General features: G+C 51.4%; 1 protein-coding gene across 1 annotated transcript in view; it reads right to left on the bottom strand.

Moving 5' to 3' along the window:
- Nucleotides 1-13,913, bottom strand: part of SGSM1 (small G protein signaling modulator 1) — a 64,952-nt gene extending 51,039 nt beyond the window's left edge. The window contains exons 1-2 of the mRNA XM_090257315.1: nt 13,818-13,913; nt 13,680-13,723 (exon numbers count right to left, since the gene is read on the bottom strand). Of these exons, the coding sequence (XP_090113441.1) occupies nt 13,680-13,723; nt 13,818-13,836 (63 nt within the window). The 5' untranslated portion in view covers nt 13,837-13,913. The remainder of the gene's footprint in view (nt 1-13,679; nt 13,724-13,817) is intronic.
- Nucleotides 13,914-20,792: the final 6,879 nt, after the last annotated feature.

The raw sequence follows: 20,792 nt of genomic DNA, 5'->3' as shown, positions 1-20,792 counted from the left end.
CACCAAGGCCTGCTGCCTCAGTCTTGGCTCAGAACGCCCACACCCTGGGGGCGCGGGTGGTGAGTGCCGGGCAGTGCGTGCAGGTAATGCTGAGCCAGCACTGGCCTATGAGACAGGGCCCCCAGGCACCCTGACAGTGCAGAGAACGGTTAAATCAGGATGCCTGGAGCACCTTGGATGGCTTTAAAAATAACTCTCAGCATGTGAGGAAAGTGGGCAAAAGGGGCGGGGGATGACGCACAGGGCCCTCGACAACCACTGAGGCAAGAGGGGTTAGCCGAGGATGGCGGTGCTGCTCTGCAGGCACCCCAGCTGCTGAGAACAACATGCACATGCCTCAACAGGCCAGCATCTCCAGCCCTGGTTCAAATCACTGATGCTTGAACACAGGATGCCAAAAGTGGTGCCATGGCTCACCTCCTTGCCTTTGATTACATGGCGCCTTCTGCCAGGTGCTCCTCCATGTGTGCTCCAGCTGGCTAACTGCAACTCAGGCATCAGCCAGGTGTCACCTCTTCCAGGAAGCCTTCCTTGACTATCCATACCCCAAGCAGGAATAAGTGTGCCACATCCACATTCTACTAACATCTGCCTTCCCAGCATTTATCCTGAACCAAAATGTTGCTCATTCATTTAACATTTATCAGCACCTCCTGTGTGTCTGGCACCAGGTGGCAATCAGATAAAAGACCCTGTCCTTATGAAGGTCACAGTCCAGCAAAACGTAAAGACATTAAGTAAATCACACAAGTGGGTAATATTTGCAAAGTGAGACCAGTTCTCTGCAGTAAAAGAACTCAGTCCTGTGAAAACAAGTAACAATGAAACTGAGTGGGTAGGAAGGTCATGGGGAGCTTCCTGGAGGAGGCGATACTCCAGATCTGGAGTACAAGTAACAATGAACTCTCTGGGCCTCGGGTTCTCCAACTCTAATGCAGAGGGAAAACACTCTCCCCTGCGACTGCCCCACAGAGTCACCTTTGAGCTCAAAGGAAGGAGCAGATGTAAGAACAATGTGACAGAGCAAAGCACTAAATGGAAATAGCTGGTGGCTTCGTATGTTTTAATTTGTTATGGGTGAGGCCTGCGGGAGGTGAGAGTTGGCAGGGGCTGGAACAGAACTGATTGGGGGCGGGGGAAACGGGAATACTGTGGGCAGCTCCAAAGCACAGACACAAATAGACATGGTCCGGGGGATGGGGGAGGAAGGTGCCACCCTGCAAGCTGTGACTGTTTTCATGGTGTGGTCCAACCTTCCGTTCCTGCCAAATCTAGTCCTTCCCCTTCCCACATCCTGAGCTCTGGTCACATGTGCCATTCCGTCTGTGTGACCCACGTGATACCCTCACCTGGCCTTTGCTTGCAAAGTCTCTTCCACCTGGTATTCCCACCCATTCCTACCTCCATCTCCAGCTCTGGAAAAACCATGCAATCCTCCAAGCCTGGTGCCTCCTCTTCGCTCCCTCCTTAGGCCTCCTAAGTTGTGTGATCCCTCCTCTTCCGAGCTCCTAGAGTAATGCCCACTGCATAACTATGAGCACTGGGTTCTGGAGTCTAACTTGCAGAGTTCAAATCCCAGCTCTTGCACCCAGGATCTTGGGAAAACCATGCTCCTTCTCTGAGCCTCAGCATTCCCATCAGTAAAATGGGTGACACAGTATCGGTATCTGCCTCACCAGTGTAAGGTAATACATCAAAACCATTAAACGCAACAGCAGCCCCTTAGTAAGAAACGTATACCTCTAAGTAATGACAACCAGCATTTACTTATGAAGTTTTCACTGTGTGCTAGCACCGCACTTACGGGCATTATTTCACCTAATCCGCAGGGTAATTAGGTGACGTGGGTAGTTACCCTCCGCATTTAACAAACAGGGAAGTGAGGTTAAATGACTTGCCCAAGAGCACACGGTTTCCACAGAGCAGGGTGGAGATTAAACCCATGATGGTCTGCCCTTTACAGTGCCTGGCACATAGTAGGTTAATTCATTCACCCAACTGACACCTACAAGTGCTTCCCACAAGCCACGTAGGAGCTTTACATACACAAACCCGAAGAATCAGAACGACTGCGCTCTGTGGGAGTCATGGTGACGAGTGCCACTTTCCCAGGGAGGCAGCTGATCTGGGAGGGGCCCAGCTCATCTTGCCTATGAAGAGGCTGGGATCTGAGTCACGGTCTCCTGCTCCGTTGTCCAGCATCAAGGTGGGGACCCAAGCTGCCAAGTGGCCAATGCACCTGCTCCCTTCACCCAATTCAGCCAGGTGTCAGAGTCACAGCCAACTCCCTGCGCCCAGAGCCACGGTCCGGCAGCGCCTGCCAGCGCCACCTCTGCCCCAGCCGTCAGCTCTTAACATCTTTCATCGTCTCTCGCAGGACACCAGTGCCTCCTGGCTCCCTCTCTCTGTCACACGTCATGGTAACAAAAAAAGGTCCAACCTGAAATGCTTATTGCAAAGTGAAAGCAGCCAATTTGAAAAGGCTGCATACGGTATGATTCCAACTATATGACATTCCGAAAAAGGCAAAACTGTGGGGACAGTAAAACCAGTCAGTGGTGGCCAGGGGGTGGGAGGAGGGAGAGATGAAGAGGCAGAGCCCGGAGGATTTCAGGGGAGTGAAATGATTCCGTGTATCACAGTGGTGGGTATGTGTCATTATACATTTGTCAACACCCACAGGACGGACACCACCAGGAGTGGACCCAAGTGTAACCGTGGACCTTGGGTGATAATGATGTGTCAACACAGCTTCAGGACTTGTAACAAATGACCCACTCAGGCACAGGATGCTGACAGTGGGGGAGGCTGTGAGTATAGGGATGGGGTACATGAGAAATCTCTGTACTTCCCGCTCTATTTTTAAGGTGAACCTAAAAAACTGCTCTAAAAAAATGAAAAGGAAAAAAGTCCTTTCCTCGCTCTGCCACTAATGGAGGATGTCCGCAGGGACCTCAGCCTTTCAGCAGACAAACCAAGGGCCCCTTCCAGCTGGCACCTCCGCACCCTCAGCCCGTTGTGGCCCGCGAACGGCCTTGGGGCCTTCACAGAGAGGGGCGCAAAGGTGTCTGGCTCGTGTGACAGTCCAGAAGCTCAGTGACCACTGGTAAGTGGCTCCAAGCTTCCTTTCCTTGACTTTCCCTCGGTTCCAGGACATCTCGTCCCACCCTGCCACCCCCGCCCACACACTTCCATCCTGCCTCCACGTCCAGGCAGATAGGTAACAAAAGTAAAGCCACACGAGTGTCCCCCTGTAGCTGCATCCCTGTGATGGGAGTGAGCTGGGACGGGGGAGGACACCAACGATAAAGCAGGGGCATGTGGATCCTCCTCCCTCTTAACCTGCCCTCCACGTGGCCGGCCGAGGGTTGGCAGAAGACAGGAACGCCCCCAGCTCAGCGGCTGCCAGCCCGGCCCTAGTGAATCATTTACTGATGAGCTATAAAAAGGCGCCAGGCATGGGGCCCTACAGTGTGAGGACCGGCTAACCTGTCACGACCAGGATGAAGGGGTGTTCTGGGGCTGGAGAGTGGGGTTCCCATAAACGGGCCTCCCATCACTGCCCTGCACAGGTGCCTCAGACACCCCTTGACAAGGGGGTGCCTCCAGTGCCTGATTCTGGAGCATTCGCCTGGGGACACCTTGGCAAAGGTCCTTCTGGCCAACACTCTCGTGCACAGTCACCGCTGGAGATGACAGGGCCATGACCCATGGCCACCACACTCCCAGGGGAAGCGGCCAGCCTGTTTCACGTTCCCAGCCCACACCCTGGAGGCCAGCCAGCTTTATCCTCCTGGGTGTGCTGCCCACTGTGTAGGGCGGCTCCCCTGGCAACGGACCCCACTTCCACAGACCCACGTGCCTCCTGCACGAGGCACGCCCCCACAGCCTCTCAAGCATACCTAGATTCTCTGGAAGGCTGCCCAGACTTTGGGGGTCGGAGAACTACAGTAAGGAAAGAAATAAAATTTCCAGATGGTTGCTTAAAACACACACAGCGTGAACCAGAAAAGCTCTACCCAGGAGGTAAAGCAGTTGAATGGTCTCAAGACTAAATTAGAATCCTGACTCCACCTCCCCCTAGCTGAGTGACCTTGGGCAAGGGACTTCACCTTCCCTGCACTTCGTTTTACTCACCTATAAAATGGGATGAAAAATGGGATCTACCCCTCTGCGGTTTTATTCTTTTAATTAAATGTTAATGAGTGTAAAGGACTTAGCACAATGTCTAGTACACAACAGAACCTTCTGGAAACGCTCTAACCCTGTGTTGTTCAACCATATCACTAGCCACAGGTGGCTCCTGAGTATCTGAAACATGACTAGTGTGACTAAGAAAGTATTTTTAATTTATTTTACTTAAATATAAGTAGGCACATGTGATTCGTGACTCGCATTGGACAGTGCAGGTTTGGAACAGAGGAGGTGCCCAATAAATGCTGGTTGAGATTATTGCTGGGGGTTGTTAGGATTAGAAGGCTTGCTGGGTTAGAAATCAGGAGGCTCCATTCGCTTCTGACCTGTGCGTCCTGGCACCTTGCAGGATGGTTCTGAGCCGTGTCTGTGTACCTGGTTGCAGAAAGCATGGAAGTGCTGCTGGTCTCTGAGGATGCCCTCCCCATGCAGCACGTACAGAGTGTTTGCACAATTTCAGGGCTTTGCACCCGCCCAGAGTAGAACTCTCCCATCCGCAGACACCTGGCACACACAGGTACCCAGGCAACCCCTGGGACCCCTGCCAGGCACAGAGCGCAAGAGTGGGTGCTGCCCCTGTGGGAGGCTAAGCTCCAAAGGCGGCCACCTCACTCCTCTGAGATAGACGCGTGTGGCCTCTCTGCCTGGTTTCCGTCTTCCCGTCTGGTCCTTTCACCTTGACTCTGCTCTGGGACCCCTCCTTTGCTCTCAGAGAGCTGAGTCCATTTAGACCCTCGGGCTGGGCCAATCAGAGCACTCCATCCCACGGTAATTGACACAAAAGCAGCACATGATCCAGGCTGGTCCAATGGGACCTAATCCTAAGACGTTTGCAAGAGCCAGGGAAGGGGTAGCTTTCTGCTGTGAGGCCAAGCTGGCAGATTGTGTCCTGGGAGCTGCTGGGCAACATTCTGCCTCCCCACAGAGAGAGGCAGAGCACAAAGCTAACACAGAGGAAGGGAGCCCAGAGAGCTGGAGAGAGACGAGGGGTCCTAATGACCTCATTGGACCCCCTGGATATAGCCATACCTGAGGCTGGACTCACTTCCAACCTCCCCAAAACCTTGACCCAGTAAATCCACTTTTTAGTGTCTCTTTTCCTTTTCACTTTATGTTGACATACTCACTTGTTGGTCTAGTTAGTTTTATGAGCAAGTTATTATCTAACTTGAAAGGCATGGAGCTTGCTAAAATATCCTGTTCTGCTGCTTCTCAGCTATGTGACCTTGGTCCAGTTTCTTAACCTGTCCGAATTTCAATTCCCTCATCAGTAAAGAGGAGTTACTATTTGTACTTACTCTACAGGAAGACTGCGTTGTGAATTAAATAAGATAAAGTAAAGCAAAGTAGTGTTTAATAAATGGTAGTTGCTAAAATTCTAACTTATTTAGTAAATTAAACATAATTCAGTAAATAATAATCAAAGAATTCATTCAGCGCCCAAGTGTCACCAAGTCTCTTGAAGTCTTGGGACTTCAGTTATCTGATTTTTAAATGGGGCCTTACTGAAAAAGGGCCTGTTACTGGCCTTTATAAACACCCATGATCTGAGTTCCTTCAAGATCTTGCAAAGAAAAGGCACAAAAACCTATTCATCTCTGACCTCCTGGCACTACTGAAAGACAGACAGACACACTGCTTCTCACTGGCACCCTTCGCCACCTCGCCCTGAGGCTCCCAGCAGGCTCTGGGGGACTCTGACCTCCTTAGGCTGAGGGACGGCCTCCGAGGGGCCAAAGAGCAACTGGCCCAGAATGAAGATCCAGCTGCCCACCCAGGATGACCATACAGCCAGTCAAGCCTCGGCTCTCCTGATTCTGTGCAAGGGCTCATCCCTTTGGGCCCCAAGAGCCCTTCCCAGTCTGCAGTGCTGCTCCTGTGGGCAGGGTACCCCTGGCCCAGGGCTTACCCAGGGGGAACGAGACCCCACGCTGAGGGCACCTGCAACTTCAGATGGGACCAGAAAGGGCAGAAAAACATCCTTACGGAGCTGGGTCCCTCTATCTGGTGAGCCAAGCACAGTGCCCTGCTCCCCCGGGGCCGGCAGGGAAGGCGTACTAGCGCTGATGTGTGGTAGATGCTGCTGCCAGAGTCACGAGCAAACCGAAGCCAGAGAGGCTCACACAGCTACCAAACGACAGGCCCACAACCCGAACTTGGGACTGTCCAGTTCAAAGCGTCGGCCCTTTCCCGACCCCACTCTCAGCACGGCTCATAACCAGGCACGGGTCACCGAGTTGGGCTCCAGAGCAATGCAGAGCAGCATTCCAGGGCCAGACAACCCCCCCCACCCACTGTACCACGGACCAGCCCTGTGCCCTCAGGCAAGTTACCTGCCTTCTCTGTGCCTCAATTTCCTCGTCTTTAAGGGAGGGTGTTTATCCACCTCAGGGGGCATTGGAATATTTAAATGAGGTCACCCATATAAAATGCTCGGGACATGCTGTTTAAAAAAAACAAACAAACAAAAAAAAACTTTATCCCTTAGAACGGCTTTGGCGGAGCCCTCGGCTGCCTTCAGCGGAGTAAAGGCTCCCAAAGGGTCTTATCAGCTGGAGAGCTGTAATAAGTCTTAAATACAGACTTGGCAAATTCAGAGACAGAAAATATCAGGGAAACTTGGCTCTCGGGGAGAGCTGTCAGCCAAATGAGATGACTCGAGGTCCTCAGAACCCTGGAGCTGGTCCAGCCTCGTCACTTAGAAAGCAGGAAGTGAGACGGGGGCAGAGCTGGACAAGGACTCAGGTGCCCTCGTTTCTCACGGTGATGACAGAAGTGTCCTTCCTACCCACGCACCAGTGACAAATGCTACCGCCCCTCTCCCGAGCCCCCCATGAAGTTACTGCAGTGGGGACCCAGCCAGGCTGCACGGAGACTGAACCCAGAGGCAAAGCGGGGGTCCCGGCTGTCACATCGAGCTGGGCGCTAAAGCCCAGGCCCTCCCTCTCAGAAGCTCCTGGAAGCTGCATTGTCAGTGGCCTGAAAAAAGCACCAAACGCACTGACAGCTAAGGCTGCATTATTCATGAAGAGGAGTTCTGCCGCCTTAAGCCCAAAGCATGACACACAGAAGCTGTTTGAGTCAACCCAGCCAGCATCAGAGAGCCCCAAAATATCTCGCCAGAATGTCTGGATTCGTTCTGCAAAGGTTTTTGGAACCCCTACTTGGCCAAGCAGGGGAGTAAATGGGGCAGCTGTGATTTCCAGCCCACGACCTGAAGGCTCAAAGAACAAGAGACATTTTTCTCTCTCGCGTAATGACTTCATGGCCCTGCTCCCTGGTCACCTACTCTTCCTGCTCACCCTGCAGCCAGAGCAGTCCACGACATGAATGAGGTCATGTCCCCGCTTGCTCAAAACCCTCCCACGGTCCCCATGTCACTCAGAGTAAAAGCTGCAGCTTCCAAGGGATGCCCGGCCTCCTGTTCCCTCTCTGGCCGCATCCCTCCTTCGAGGGTCTCATGAACTTCGTCTGACCTCACGGGCCCCCTCGCTATTCACTGTTCCCGACTCAAGGCTTGTAACTGCTGTTCCCCATGTCAGGGACACCCTTGTCACTTCTGACATGTGTCTGTTGTTTATCACCTGTTCCCCAACTAGACTGTATGCTTCCTGAGAGCATACATATGCGCAGGGATGTTGCTTTGCTTACTTCTCAATCTGCAGTTCCTGGAACAGTGCCTGGCACATAGTAGATGCTTAGTAAACATTTGTAGATGGAAAAAAAGGAAAGGAGGGAGGGAGAGAGGGGAGAAGGGGAGGAAAAGAGGGAGACAAAAGGATGAAGGAAGAAAGAATAGAGGAAGTTTTCTTGTTAAGAACTGGCAGAAAGGGTCCACCCTGTCCCCTGCTATCAGCTGAAACTTCCCGAAGTCCAGTTCCAAACAAGACCCTCTTTGCTCATAAATCCGCCACACCTCCCCACTATCTGACGGAGCGAACACCGCAGCCTGGCAATTACGGCCCTGCACAAACTAGAACGAACAGAACTTTCCTGCCTCGCCTCCTTTCCCCTACCCAAGACTGACCCCCGCGGACTCTGCTGAAGCTCCTGGCTCCCCACCACTGCCTCCGGGACCAGGGTCACAAAGCCGCCCTGCAGAGCCTGACAAAGCGGGATCCGAGTCCTGGCTTCTCCGCGGACTGCCTGCATGACCTTAAAGCGAGCTGCTTGATGCCCCCGTGCCTTGGGTTCCTCATTGATCAAGTGAAGGGCTGTCCTGAGAGTCGGGGGGAGGTGCTTGGGGGGCACCTGGCCAGTGCCCAGCACAGAGGCTTCTCAGACTCAACAGCAGGGCCAGGATGGGCTGGCTGCTTCTCTGTGGTGAGGCCACCCTGTGCGCCGCGGGAAGGTGAGCAGCATCCTCATCTCTGCTTATTAGACGTCAGTCATAACCTCAGTTGTGACAACCAAAAATGTCTCTAGACAGTGCCAAGTGTCCCCTGGGGCAAAGCTGCCAGATTTAGCAATATATACACATACAAAAAATCACTCATCATCTGAAATTCAAATTTCGCTGGGTGACCTGTATGTTATTTGGCAACCCTCCCTGAGGGGCAAAATGAAGAACCTTCATTAAGAACCACCAGGATCCTAATAGAAACATCGATTTTTTTCTGTCACCTTCCTCCAAGCTTTTCAGCATGTCCAGCAGACCTCCCCAGGCCCAGGTCCTACCACCCAGGCAATGGGAGGCTCAGCAGCCCAAACATGCCCAGCTCAGCGCTCACACTAATGGCTCCCGTGAAAGCCCTTCCACCAGCTCTCGCCCGCAGAGCTCATGCAGCTTCCTCTCCAGCACCCACTTCAACCCCTTGTCTCCTTACTGGGGTCTATCCTCCGCCAGCAAGCCCTCCACCTTGTCCCCTCCAATTAAGAGGCGCAGTCTGGAGGCAGGAAAACAAGTCAGTTAGCCACTTTGCTTCCCTTATCAACTCAAGTCACATGGCTGGTGCCTTTAATGGACGTTGTCATGGCAACAGGAAGCCAGTGCCTGCTCTCTCTGGAAACCAAAACAAAATTAAGTGGCGGAGGTGGGGAGGGCAAGGCAGGGAGGGTGAAGGGAGTCTGGAAGGAGCCTGGATACAGCCGGCTGAATTTAAGGAGGAAATCATGCTGAGGCCACCCTGTCTCCAGCTTTCCCTCGGTGGCACTGTGGAGACGGAAAAAACAAGATGCCTGCCCTGCTGAAGCTCAGGCTGACATGGTGGGTGTTTTCACGTTATTTATCCTGACAGTTGAGTAATTTTTATCCCCATTATGAATAAACTGAAACCCAGACACTTGTGAGGGTAAAGAGGGTTGCTCATCCAAGACTGTGCAATTGACAAGCAATCAATTTCAGCTCCTCGCTCTCCTTTCCGTATTCCTGAGGTCCCCCAACTCCCTCCCTTCCTCCTTGCTTTTGTAACAGGATCAGGTGCTCTGTCCCTGATGTAGCAGGACCATTCTCTCTCTTGGGACTCCCCCTACTTCCAATACTCCCATTCCTCAAGTCCATAATGCTCCCTCCCTCCAGCCACAAGGTTTTTCCAGATTCGGTTCCCTCTGCCAGGAATGGCTTTCCTCTCCCGCCCCCCCCTGCCCCATTCTTATCTTCCTCTAAAAGGTCTACTCATTCTTCACATACCTTCTTAGACATGAAATACGTTTACAATATGTAACTGCACGCAGTTACTTCTCCGCTGTGTTCTTGTGCTGCCAAGATCCTCTGCTTCAGACCTCGGTGCACAGCCTGTAATTATCTTTTTAATTACACTCGGAATGTCTGTCGGGGTCTGTCTGCCATCCTGGAATGTCAGTCCCAAGAGGCAGGGCCTATCTTGTCCAGAGCCCTCCCTAGCCTCTGGCAGACAGATGCCCCTCAGTAAATAAACGCACCAGCATTGGAACCCAGCTGCGGCTGACCCCAAAGCTCCTTCCTGACCTGCTTCACAGTGCTCGGTCACAAAGCCCCCCCCCCCCCCAAGTCAGCACTGGACAGAGTCTCCAGACACACAACTCCCACTGGCCTTGGGGCTTCAGTCGCTCAGGTAAGACCTGCAGACCCACCTGGCTCAAATACAGAAAGCGATTGATAAGCCGCCTGCGCCAGAAAGAAGGATGTGAGGCGCCTCTGGGCAGGCTGTGACAAGCCGGGATGTGGCTGCTCTGCACCCAGACGGGGAGGAGAAGGCACACCTGATTCGACTCCCAGATTGGTACGCATTCCACCGGAGACTGGCTTTCTGATATTAGGGGGAGATGACCCCCAGAGAGGAAGGGACGGAGGTCTGCTTTGGAGGGAACCTTAGGGGGCACCCATGCTAGACAGGCAGGGCAGCTCACAGACGTAAGACTTGAACTTGTTCCCCTTCACTTGTCTGTACCTTTGAAACATCACTTATTCTTCCTGGGCCAGTTTTCTCACCTGTACAGCAGAACTTATACCACCCACATCTGCCCGAATGATGGCGCTGTGAGGATGTGGGTGGGCATGTTTGTGATATAGGGGGGAAGAGCCCGGCATTTGTCAGACAGACCTGGGGGTTAGGTCCCCAGCTCTGTCCCTTCTTGGCTGTGCGTTCTTGATCAACTCACTCTTCCTCCCTGAGCCCATTTCCTTATCTGTAAAATGGGGACACCTGCACTCACCTCATAAAGTCCCTGTGCACACAGGGCAGGACACAGGGTAACCCCCAGGAAATGGAAGCTCGGGTTACTAAAACGATGTGCCCTAAGAGATGCAAAATTTAGAAACAGCCACCAGGTTGGGACTGTTAAGCCTTGCCTTCTGATCGCAGGTCCGGGTCAGTGGGCACTGGAGGCCCTTTGTCCCAACTCTCAAGGTTCTGCCCTTGTCCTCATTAGGTACCAAGAAGGATGCCAGGAGGTCCCTCAGATCAGATGACCTCGGCCTGAAGCCAGGCAGAAAGCTCATTCCGTGCCCCGAACCCAGCCCCTCCCAGGAGAAAGGACGGAGGCTAGACCGCTGGCTACCAGGGACAAAGCGTTCCCCCAGCCTGGCCAATAACCCAAACTGGACAGATGTGGTGTGACCGCCAAGGGCACCAATGCTTCCTTCTCCAGATGTGGAAACAAGAGTCCTTGAGAAGGGACTTGTCCAAGGCACCAATGCAGCCCCACCCAGATGCCTTGCTGACAGTCTTCTGCCTGCTGGTTCCCCTCCCAACGGAACTAGCCAACTAGTCCCTTAAAAACAAACGCATTCCAGGTGAAAACATCTGGGGAGCACAGATTACCTCTAGGTTTGGTTAAACAATGAACAAAAAGACTGCAGGTTTTTAACCTGAAGGCTTGGGCAGGGGATGGGGGGGGAGTGTCTCTACATACCCTCCCCCCAAATAGTCATCAGAATGCGTAAGTCTGTAGGCTTTGTTGGAAAGAGGGTCTAGACAGAGTTTTCTTCAGGTTCTCACAGGGGTCTCTACAAAGGCGGAGCTGAAAAGTTCTGGGCCTTTCAGAGGGATTCCACGTATCCTGTGTGCTTCCTTGTTCAGAAAGGCCAGAATGTGCAACCCGCCCTGCAGCTGATTCTTGAAACTACATGGGCACATGGGCATGCCACACACGCCCACACACAAACACACACCCACACTCCATGAGGAGGGCGGGGCAGCAACAGGTCACAGCCTGGAGGCTGCCCTTCATGGCTGTCTGCCACCAAGCAGGGAGGGGCTTCTTGGTGTTCAGTGCTGACAGCAGGTGCTGACACCCCGAACACACACAGCCGCACAGGGATCAGGCCAGCCCCGAGGACTGCAGGCTAAGGACTCAAGATACACCAGTGATGCCGGCTCCGCAGCAGTGGGGTCCCAGGCTGAGGGATGTGGGTGACATGAGGAGAGCAATACACACAGTCACGGCCTCACTCATTCACACATCACATACACACAGATACACACATAGTCACGGCCTCACTCATTCACACATCACATACACACAGATACACACACAATCACGGCCTCACTCATTCACACATCACATACACACAGATACACACACAGTCACGGCCTCACTCATTCACACATCACATACACACAGATACACACACAGTCACGGCCTCACTCATTCATACAGCACACATACACAGATACACACACAGTCACGGCCTCACTCATTCACACAGCACACACACACGGATACACACACAGTCATGGCCAAACTCATTGACACAGCACACACACACGGATACACACACAGCCACGGACTCATTTACGCATCACACACACACACAGAGTCACAGCCTCACTCATTCACACAGCACACACACACACAGATACACACACACAGTCACGGCCTCACTCATTCACACCCCCCACACACGGATACACACACAGTCACGGACTCATTCACACATCACACACATGGATACACACAGTCACAGCCTCTCATTCACACAGCACACACACACTCAGAGTGACAGCCTCATTCATTCACACAGATTCTTGCATCACAGATACACATCATACTAAAAAATACAGATAAACACAGACACACAGGTACATGTACACACATTGCATAGAGATAACACAGGTATCTCCAGACAGATGCAGAGACGGTCTCAGTTGCACACGCCCACAGCCACAGGCCCTTACCCACACAGGCGTGTTACATACACACACGCACAGGGTCCAGGGATCTAAATGTCCAAACACCCATCACTATAGATTCTCCCCTCTGCAGGAAGTCATGGGCTATTACCTCTAAAGGCTGGACTAGGCTCCCTGCTGGCCCCAGGGAAGATGGGAAGAGGGGGAGAAGGGGAGAGGGGGAGAGGGGGAGAGAGGGAGAGGGGGAGAGGGGGAGAGGGGGAGAGGGCGACAGGGGCAGCAGAACTCTGTCTGACTCTCATCCCCCTTCGCAGGTGGAGGGTGCGGGGCCCCTCCCTGCCAGGAGAATGTGGGCACATGCCCACAACTGGGGTAACCCACTGGCCAAGGACTCTCAGGAAGGAAGTCCCCCGGCTCCGGGATGGCCCCAAGGGCTGAGAATTCAGAAGGGGGAGCATGGGGACGTGGGGGTTGGGGAGGTTTTATTTTCCCAAAGGGTTACCTTTCCCCATTCCTGAGATCGGGTCCTCCTGCAGCCCCGCCCGGACTCCCCCCTCCACGGCCTATCAGCCCCCCCGCTGCCTGTCTCCATGTAGTGAGACCCACGCGCCGCTCCTCCAGGACGGGGGGTCCTACTCAGGCATAGGCAGGGGTGCCCCACAGCCTGAGAGCCCTCAAGCTGCACCCACGCCGGCACACAGCAGGAAAACATCCAGCGCTTCCCCCATACCTGGAGCCCCCTCCCCGAAACTCACCAGCCTCCAGTCTAGCGGAGGCAGGTACCCACCTAGGTGAGCCCCACAACCAAGGTGGCCATCCCCACCTCTGAGGCTCTTTCCCCGGGGGCGGGGAGGGGGGGGCCGGCTACGACTGTCCCCTCCCCCAGAGGTTGTGCCCCCCCTCCCCCTCCCCCTTCCCCACCTCACTACCTACCTCCTTCTTGACGGTGCGCAGCAGCCTCTGCCGGGTGTCCGCCCCTGTGGGACAAGACGGGAAGGCGGCTGTTCAGCTCAGGGCTGGAGCCGGGATCGGGCTGCCCTCCCGCCGCCCCCGCGCCCCGCGCCCCCTCACCCGCGGGGCCCGAAGCCATGGCTGCGCGCGCGGCGTTCCGAGTCCCGGGCGACGGTGGCGGTGTCGGCGGCTCCTGCTCTCCGGGCTCCTGAGCTGCGGCGGCGGTGGGGCGGGGCCGGACGCCCCGTGACGTCAGGAGCCGTCCCGCGCGGGGCCCCGCCCCCCGGAAACACACGGCCCGGCCTTCCAAGTTCTCCGCCCGAGGATGCGCACCCTCGCTCGCTCACCTCCAGCACCCGGACCTCCCAACGATCCCCCACCTTCCTGCCCCAGCCAGGGCCCCAGCCTCCTTATGTGGGGCGGGAAGGACAGCATCACTTACGCAGTGTCCGCTATGGGACAGGCTCGAGCCAGTGGCGGGAGATGGGGGGGCCCACTCTCCGACCCTCAGTTTTCCCATCTTTACAATGGGCATAATATGATTACCGCATGGTGATGATAGAGACCATTGAGATACTGAATGCAAAACGCTTAGCACCGACCCGGGGGAGAGAAGTCCAGAACCCGGAAGGGGTCATTGCACGTTGTTTGGCTAATCTCTTCACCTTCTTCCGTCCAGCCCCCCACCCCTCCCCTCTTAACAGCCGTCAGTCTGTTCCATGCACCCATGCCTCTTCTTTGCCAGGCACTGTTGTATCCCTTGGCGAAAGAGCAGGGAAAGCACAGTGAAGCCCCTCCCTTCATGGCCCCTACATTCTGTTGGGGAAACACCAACAATAAACAGAGGTGTAACTATAAGTGCCCAGGAACAAACCGATCACATGACCTGGAAAACCCGAGGGCAGAAGAATTGTACGGCTTTTCTGGAAGGCATTAAAGAAGACCTACTAGAAAGAGTCCCAAGCGCCGTGAAGAAGGAGGTACCCACTGAGACATGCAGTCCAGGTGTGACTCATGCAGACTTAGGCAATACTCACGAAGAACCTGCTACACCCGAAGACTGGGCTGGACTTGGGGCAGAACACCGAATGAGTCCACAAGCGACGTCTCGGAGGATCGTATCCAATCCAAGACCCCCAAATTTTCTCCTCCTATCCTCTTCTCTTCTCCCACATCCTCTCCCCTGGGTTCCCCCCATCACACAAACCAGAACACACAATAGGCTTGGCCACTACCCCAGAGGCACCCGGGGCCGGGTTTCACAGCTAATCTAAGCTGTCACCTGCATCTTCCTGGGAGTCACTTATGAGCACAAGGATTTTTCCGAGAAAATCTTAGTGAGACTCTGCAACTTGGAGGAACTAAATTAATGTCTAAGGTCAGTACAACCCCAAATTAATGGACAACAGAATCTGTTATATTCTGGAACTCAATGTAAAGATTCTAAAGTTGTTTTGAAAGAATAGCGAAGAATTTTTCTGTGCTTAGCAGATCTAGCTTTTTCTAGTCCTTAGAAGTTTTTTCAAGATATAGCAAACTAAACATTTCCTTGCTGGTGCACATGGACAGTGCAGAATGGAGTCTAGAATTAGAGCTGAGGGCACATGCAGGTTTCTATGAGATAATACTGACTTTTTAGAGCAGTGCGTAAGGTTAGGATTACTCAAGAAAAAGTATCGGATAACTATCTATCTCTTAATTTAAATGGTCATTCAGTGTGTGCCTCAAAGATTTAAATGTGAAACAATGCAATTATAAAAATATTAAAAGAGCCCTGGCTAGTGTGGCTCAGTGAATTGAGTGCTGGCCTGTGAACCAAAGGGTCGCTGGTTCAATTCGCAGTCAGAACACATGCCTGGATTGCAGGACAGGTTAGAACACATTCCAGGTTAGAACACATTCCTGGATTGCAGGACAGGTCCTTGGCTGGGGGTGTGCGAGAGGCAACCAATTGATATATCTCTTACACATGGATGTTTCTTTCCCTCTCCTTCTCCCTCCCTTCCCTTCTCTCTAAAAATAAACAAAATCTTAATTTAAAAAAAAAAAGAATTTTAAAACTATTGAAAGAATTGCTGATTTAAAAAACATTTTTAAGTAGCAAGGCCAAAGAATCATGGAAGTAATCAACAAAAAGATTGATACAGCAAATATAAGTTTGAAAAAAAATGATTCCAAAATACTTCAAAGTTTATAAATCACTGTGAATCCACTTGCAGGACTCTGCCCCGAGGATTACGGACGACCTACATTTGGATTTAAGTTTATTCACAGCAGCTACAATTTGGTTCTGTTGGCAAATGGCAGGGGTTTGGTCGATTAAATGGTGAGGGCCTATGTTTCTGAAGTTCCAAGTGTATGTCATTTCATAAGGTCACCTGGCAGATTAATCCAGGGACAATCCATGGGTGAGATAAGGTGGGCCAAGAAATGGGGCTGGGGGCCAGGTTCCCACCCCATTGAGACTCGTGACCCTGCCGGATGCAACCCAACCCCAGTCTCATTTGAGCCAGGACAGAGGTGGAGACGGAAGAGCCTGGGCTGGCAGGGTTGAAGTCGGGGTACACGCAGCACCTGCCCTTCTAAGCGTGCAGAGCATCCTGCAAAGCTGCCAAGCTGGACTTGCCTCCACTGCTCCCCACCCCTATTTGGTGTCAGTTGCTGGGCACAAGGCTGTCACCCTCTGGGAAAGGAGCTTTTCCCCTCAGGAGCCACAGAGGAGAGGGACTGAAGGGCACAGGGGACAGTTGTATCGCGCACAGATCAGCCTAATTCTGGAGGTGGGAAGGAGGTCGGTGAGCTGTGTGAGAGGAGCGGGGCGACCAAAATTGGAGGTGGGCAAGCAAAGGACGGTTCAGGTTGCAGTAGCTCAGGTGTTTGAGTGAGTGAGTGAGTGTTTGTGTGTGTGTGTGTGTGTGTGTGTGTGTAGGGGGTCCCCAGGGGACCCCTAGGCTTCTGAAGAACCCAGTACACACCTGGCTCATACAAGCAAGCGCTCTGACCACAGTGTCTTGTGCATTTGACCGTGGGGAAAAGAATCAAAATCTGCAATTTTCTTCAATTTCTATGAATATTTACCAGGTCCCCTGTGGTTTGTTATAGAACAATTCTGACGGCTTAGGAACAATCTATCTTGTTGGTGTTATTGGAAAATGTGTGTAGTTAGTAACCTGATGCCTTATTTGAAGTCATAGTTTTAAAAAAGTGGCCAGGCAACTGCCTACTCTAACTGTTCTTAGGGGCCTGTCCCCTTCAGGGTCATTGCCTTCAGGACAGCAATGAGGGGCAGGGCCAGGATGCCAGCCCGGGCCAGAGTGCTTGGTTGGTGGACCCCCAAACCTGCTATACCTGGACCCTCTGCAGCCACGAGCACTGTTTCCTTTATGCAAAAGATTCCCTTTGAAATTTTTTTTGATTTATTGGTTTTTGAGAGAGAGAGAGATGATTTTGTTGTTCCATTTATTTATGCATTCATTGGTTGTTTCTTGTATATTCCCTGATCAGAAATCAAACCTGCAACTTTGGCATATCTAATCTACTGAGCAATCCAGCCAGGGCTATGCAATCCAGCCAGGGCTATGCAAAAGATTCTGCCTCGGCTGAAAAGAGAGAAAATTGGTTCTTGAGCACGTATACCTCAGGTGTAGAGTTCCCTCCTGACAACAGAGCTAACACATTTCATAAGAAAAGTCATTCTACAGATGCCGGCATGGGCAGGCATTATCTACATGGATACCTTCCTCCTCCACTGCTTCCCTGTCACGTACGCAGAAAGACTTACTTTTAATTTCAAGACGAAAGAAAACCTTCTACACTTCTTGGCCTCAGCTAATGACTCCTCTTTAGGAGTGACTTCAAATTAGGCATGGGCCACCTTGTTCTTCCTTGGACATTTTTACCTGAGAAACTTTGCTCTCTTTTGCCTTCACCTTCATGTAACCTCATTAACTCACTCATGCCTTCAAGTCTTTGATTCTTGCTGAGACTCTGCTCTGATTAATGCAATCAGCCCCCTTCACATTCCACCTTCCCAGTAATTCCTCGTATTCCTTACTCTTCTATTTTTTCTGCATTTCCCTAGCAATGACCACACTATGGCTATATACATGATTTGTTATTTTTATTATGTCACTGGGATGTGAAATTTTCAAGGGACAGTCCTTTGCTTTAAGCCAGATACTTTCTGGTAGATGGCAGACGTACAATAATTTTGGGGTGATGAATGAACATAGAGATCACACTACTGTTTATTTCTGTCTCCAAAAACAGGCAGACCCAGCCAAGCTGATCAAATCCAGCCCAAACTCCAGCCACTGCAAGTGGAAAGCCAAGCGGCTGAGTCTGAACAACTAAAAGTGACATAAAATAGTATGAGAACCTTTCCCAGTAGCTGTTAGTAAAAAGAATAAATACATCAGTGATTCTGAATCAGAAGAAAAGCCAGTTTCATGGAATTGTTTATGCGCTGTTCCTTCAGTAAGCACTTGGACGCCCTCTAGTGGGAAGAAAGTGTGGCGCCAGGTGAGAAGCTTATAAAAATGCAGACACAGGGAACAAGATTCCTGCTTTGAAGAATCTTGTACTCTCAACGGGTAACTGATGAAACAGGACAGATCTATTAGAGCAGGGATGACTGAGGTGCTCAGGTAACCGGTGATAGGGACCAGAGACTTGTCGGGAAGGGCTCATGGGTAACATTCTCCTTTTCTGGTGACCGGTTACTAAAAGACTGTTGTGTGGATCCTTTCAACATCTTTTCTACGTCAAACGACCTTGACAGTTTTACTTAATAACTGGAGTTTGATATTAACCTTTCTATTTACATTTCACTTTTTATTGTATGCATTCGTGGCTTTCACATTTATTTATACATAGAAGAACTTCAGCTCTCAACTGGAATATCGACCGCGTTGCTAAAACGGCGGAGGGGTCGCCGTGGAGTTTTTCGAGGCCTCGTGGAGAATACTCGGCCGTTCTTGGACCGTGTTAGAGAGTCGAGGCAGGTGTGCTGGCCATTTACAATCCAGTTTTATGGAGTTGTTCATTTTTAACCTCTTGCTAAGATGCACGTTTGTGTCTAAGAGTCTATGAAGCTTCATAGCACCACTGTAAGTAGGGATACCCTCTCACTTTTTCTTGTAATAACACTCACTTTTGCAGAAAGGAAGACTTATTTTATTTTATTTTTATTATTTTATTAGAAAGAGGGGGAGGGAAGGAGAAAGAGAAGGAGAGAAACATCAATGTGTGAGAGAAACATCAATTGGTTGCCTCTCTCACGTGCCTCAAGTGCCCCAGCCGGGGGCCTGGCCTGCAAACCAGGCATGTGCCTGACTGGGAATCGAACCGGAGACCTTTCACTTTGCAGGATGACACTCAACCAACTGAGCCATGATGGCCAGGGCTGAAGACTTATTTTGGAGTCCAGGATGATCTCTCCATTTTTCTCTTTTCCTTTTATGACTACTAATATAGAATGACCCAGTTCTTCATGCTGAGATTTATTTTTTTAATAATCTAAATATTAAAATATTCCTTTTAGGAAGCCTTGTGCTGCAGAGATGTTGTTTGCTTTGACCTCTCTTTATTGTTGTTAAATATGTTAATCTTATATTTTAACTTTCTAAATGTATGCTTGCATAAGGTGTCACCTAAATTGATGTTAGGCATTCTGGAAAGCAGGCATTAATATAATATTCAGTGTCCACTATCATGGAAAATGTTATTGCTAGGTCAAACTTCAGATCTCCTTATCACTAGCTGCCTGAGAAGCCACTTGAATCAAAGTAGGACTTAGGAAGATGGATCTCGCAGTTTGGTGTGAACTTAGAACACCCAACAAACTGATTAGATAGGAATTATATTCAGATGCGACAAGAAGAAAGCCAGCGCCACACAGTGACTGGGAGCGTGGGCACCTGATGGCCTGAGAGAAAATCCCATTAAAAGCCACATGTACCTGAGACTGTTTCTTAGTCCTTCTGTTTCTCAGTTGCCTGCTCTGTGATATGGAAATGTTAATGGGACCTTAACCTGCTTATTAATATTCTAAGGCTCCAAATAAACACAAAGCCTGAAGAGAACCGATCAGTGCTTCCTAAGTACCACCTACCTAAGTGTTCAAGCATTAAATGTCTGAAGAATAAGCAAGAAATGTAGTAGCAGCTGCCTCCAGAGACGACTACAAGACAGAGGATGAAACCTTCCTTTTACACACTGACATGTTTTAGAGCTCATAGAAAAAAGTCTGTTACATCTCGTACTGTTTACATCAGCACTGTAGGGTGAGCAGAGGAGGGCTGCGATCCATATTTTATGGCTCAGGACATTGCAGCGTAGAGAGGCCAAGTGTCTTGCCCAGAGTCACAACACTGATGAGTAATAGGTCTGAGGCAGGGGATACAGCTGTCCCCAAGGGCAGAGATCCCTGAACATAAGATCCCTGGACATGAGTTCACGCCCTGGACAGCAGAAATAAGAGCTCTCCTTACTAGCTTTTTCACATCCTCCTGCCACAAATTTGCTGCAGGGAGACAGCTTGTGCCGGAGCAGGTGCCTGGCTCATGAGCATGAGAATTGCTCCGATCCCAACTCCTGGCTCTGTGTTTCAATCCTTGGTCCAAAATACAATGCCTTCTCTCCCAATGAAGACCTTCCCTTTCGTGAAAGATCGGGGGATCCAAATCTGTGTCCATGTCTCGCTCACTCCCCCCAAACCCAGCACTTGATTTGATCAGCTGCCTTGCCATGAGACTTCCTGGCGCTCAGGTGACCACCCTGGACGGCCAGTAGTCTGACTCCCAGTTAACTCAGAACCTGGGATATTCCAAACCAACTGCCCATGTGACAGTTGCACAAAGAGTGAGCTTAGTCTTCAGCCGACCAAACCTGGACAAGGAGCAGTAAACATCAACCCCTGGGAAAGGGGTCTGCTGGGCTGGTACTTCGGTGGCTTCATGGATGACGTCTGCATGCCCCCAGGACCTCACTGACTACTGAACTGAGCAGCCCACACGGAGGCCTAATATAAGAAAATTCAGATAGAGCCTAAAGAAAAATGACAAGGGCTTTCTAAGTGCCACATAAGTGTTCCAG

Source organism: Furipterus horrens, unplaced genomic scaffold (assembly GCF_987537825.1).
Source record: "Furipterus horrens unplaced genomic scaffold, mFurHor1.1.pri manual_scaffold_11, whole genome shotgun sequence".
Classification (NCBI taxonomy): domain Eukaryota; kingdom Metazoa; phylum Chordata; class Mammalia; order Chiroptera; family Furipteridae; genus Furipterus; species Furipterus horrens.
Note: the sequence above shows the minus strand (reverse complement) of the source record. Positions and strands in the feature narration are given on the sequence as shown.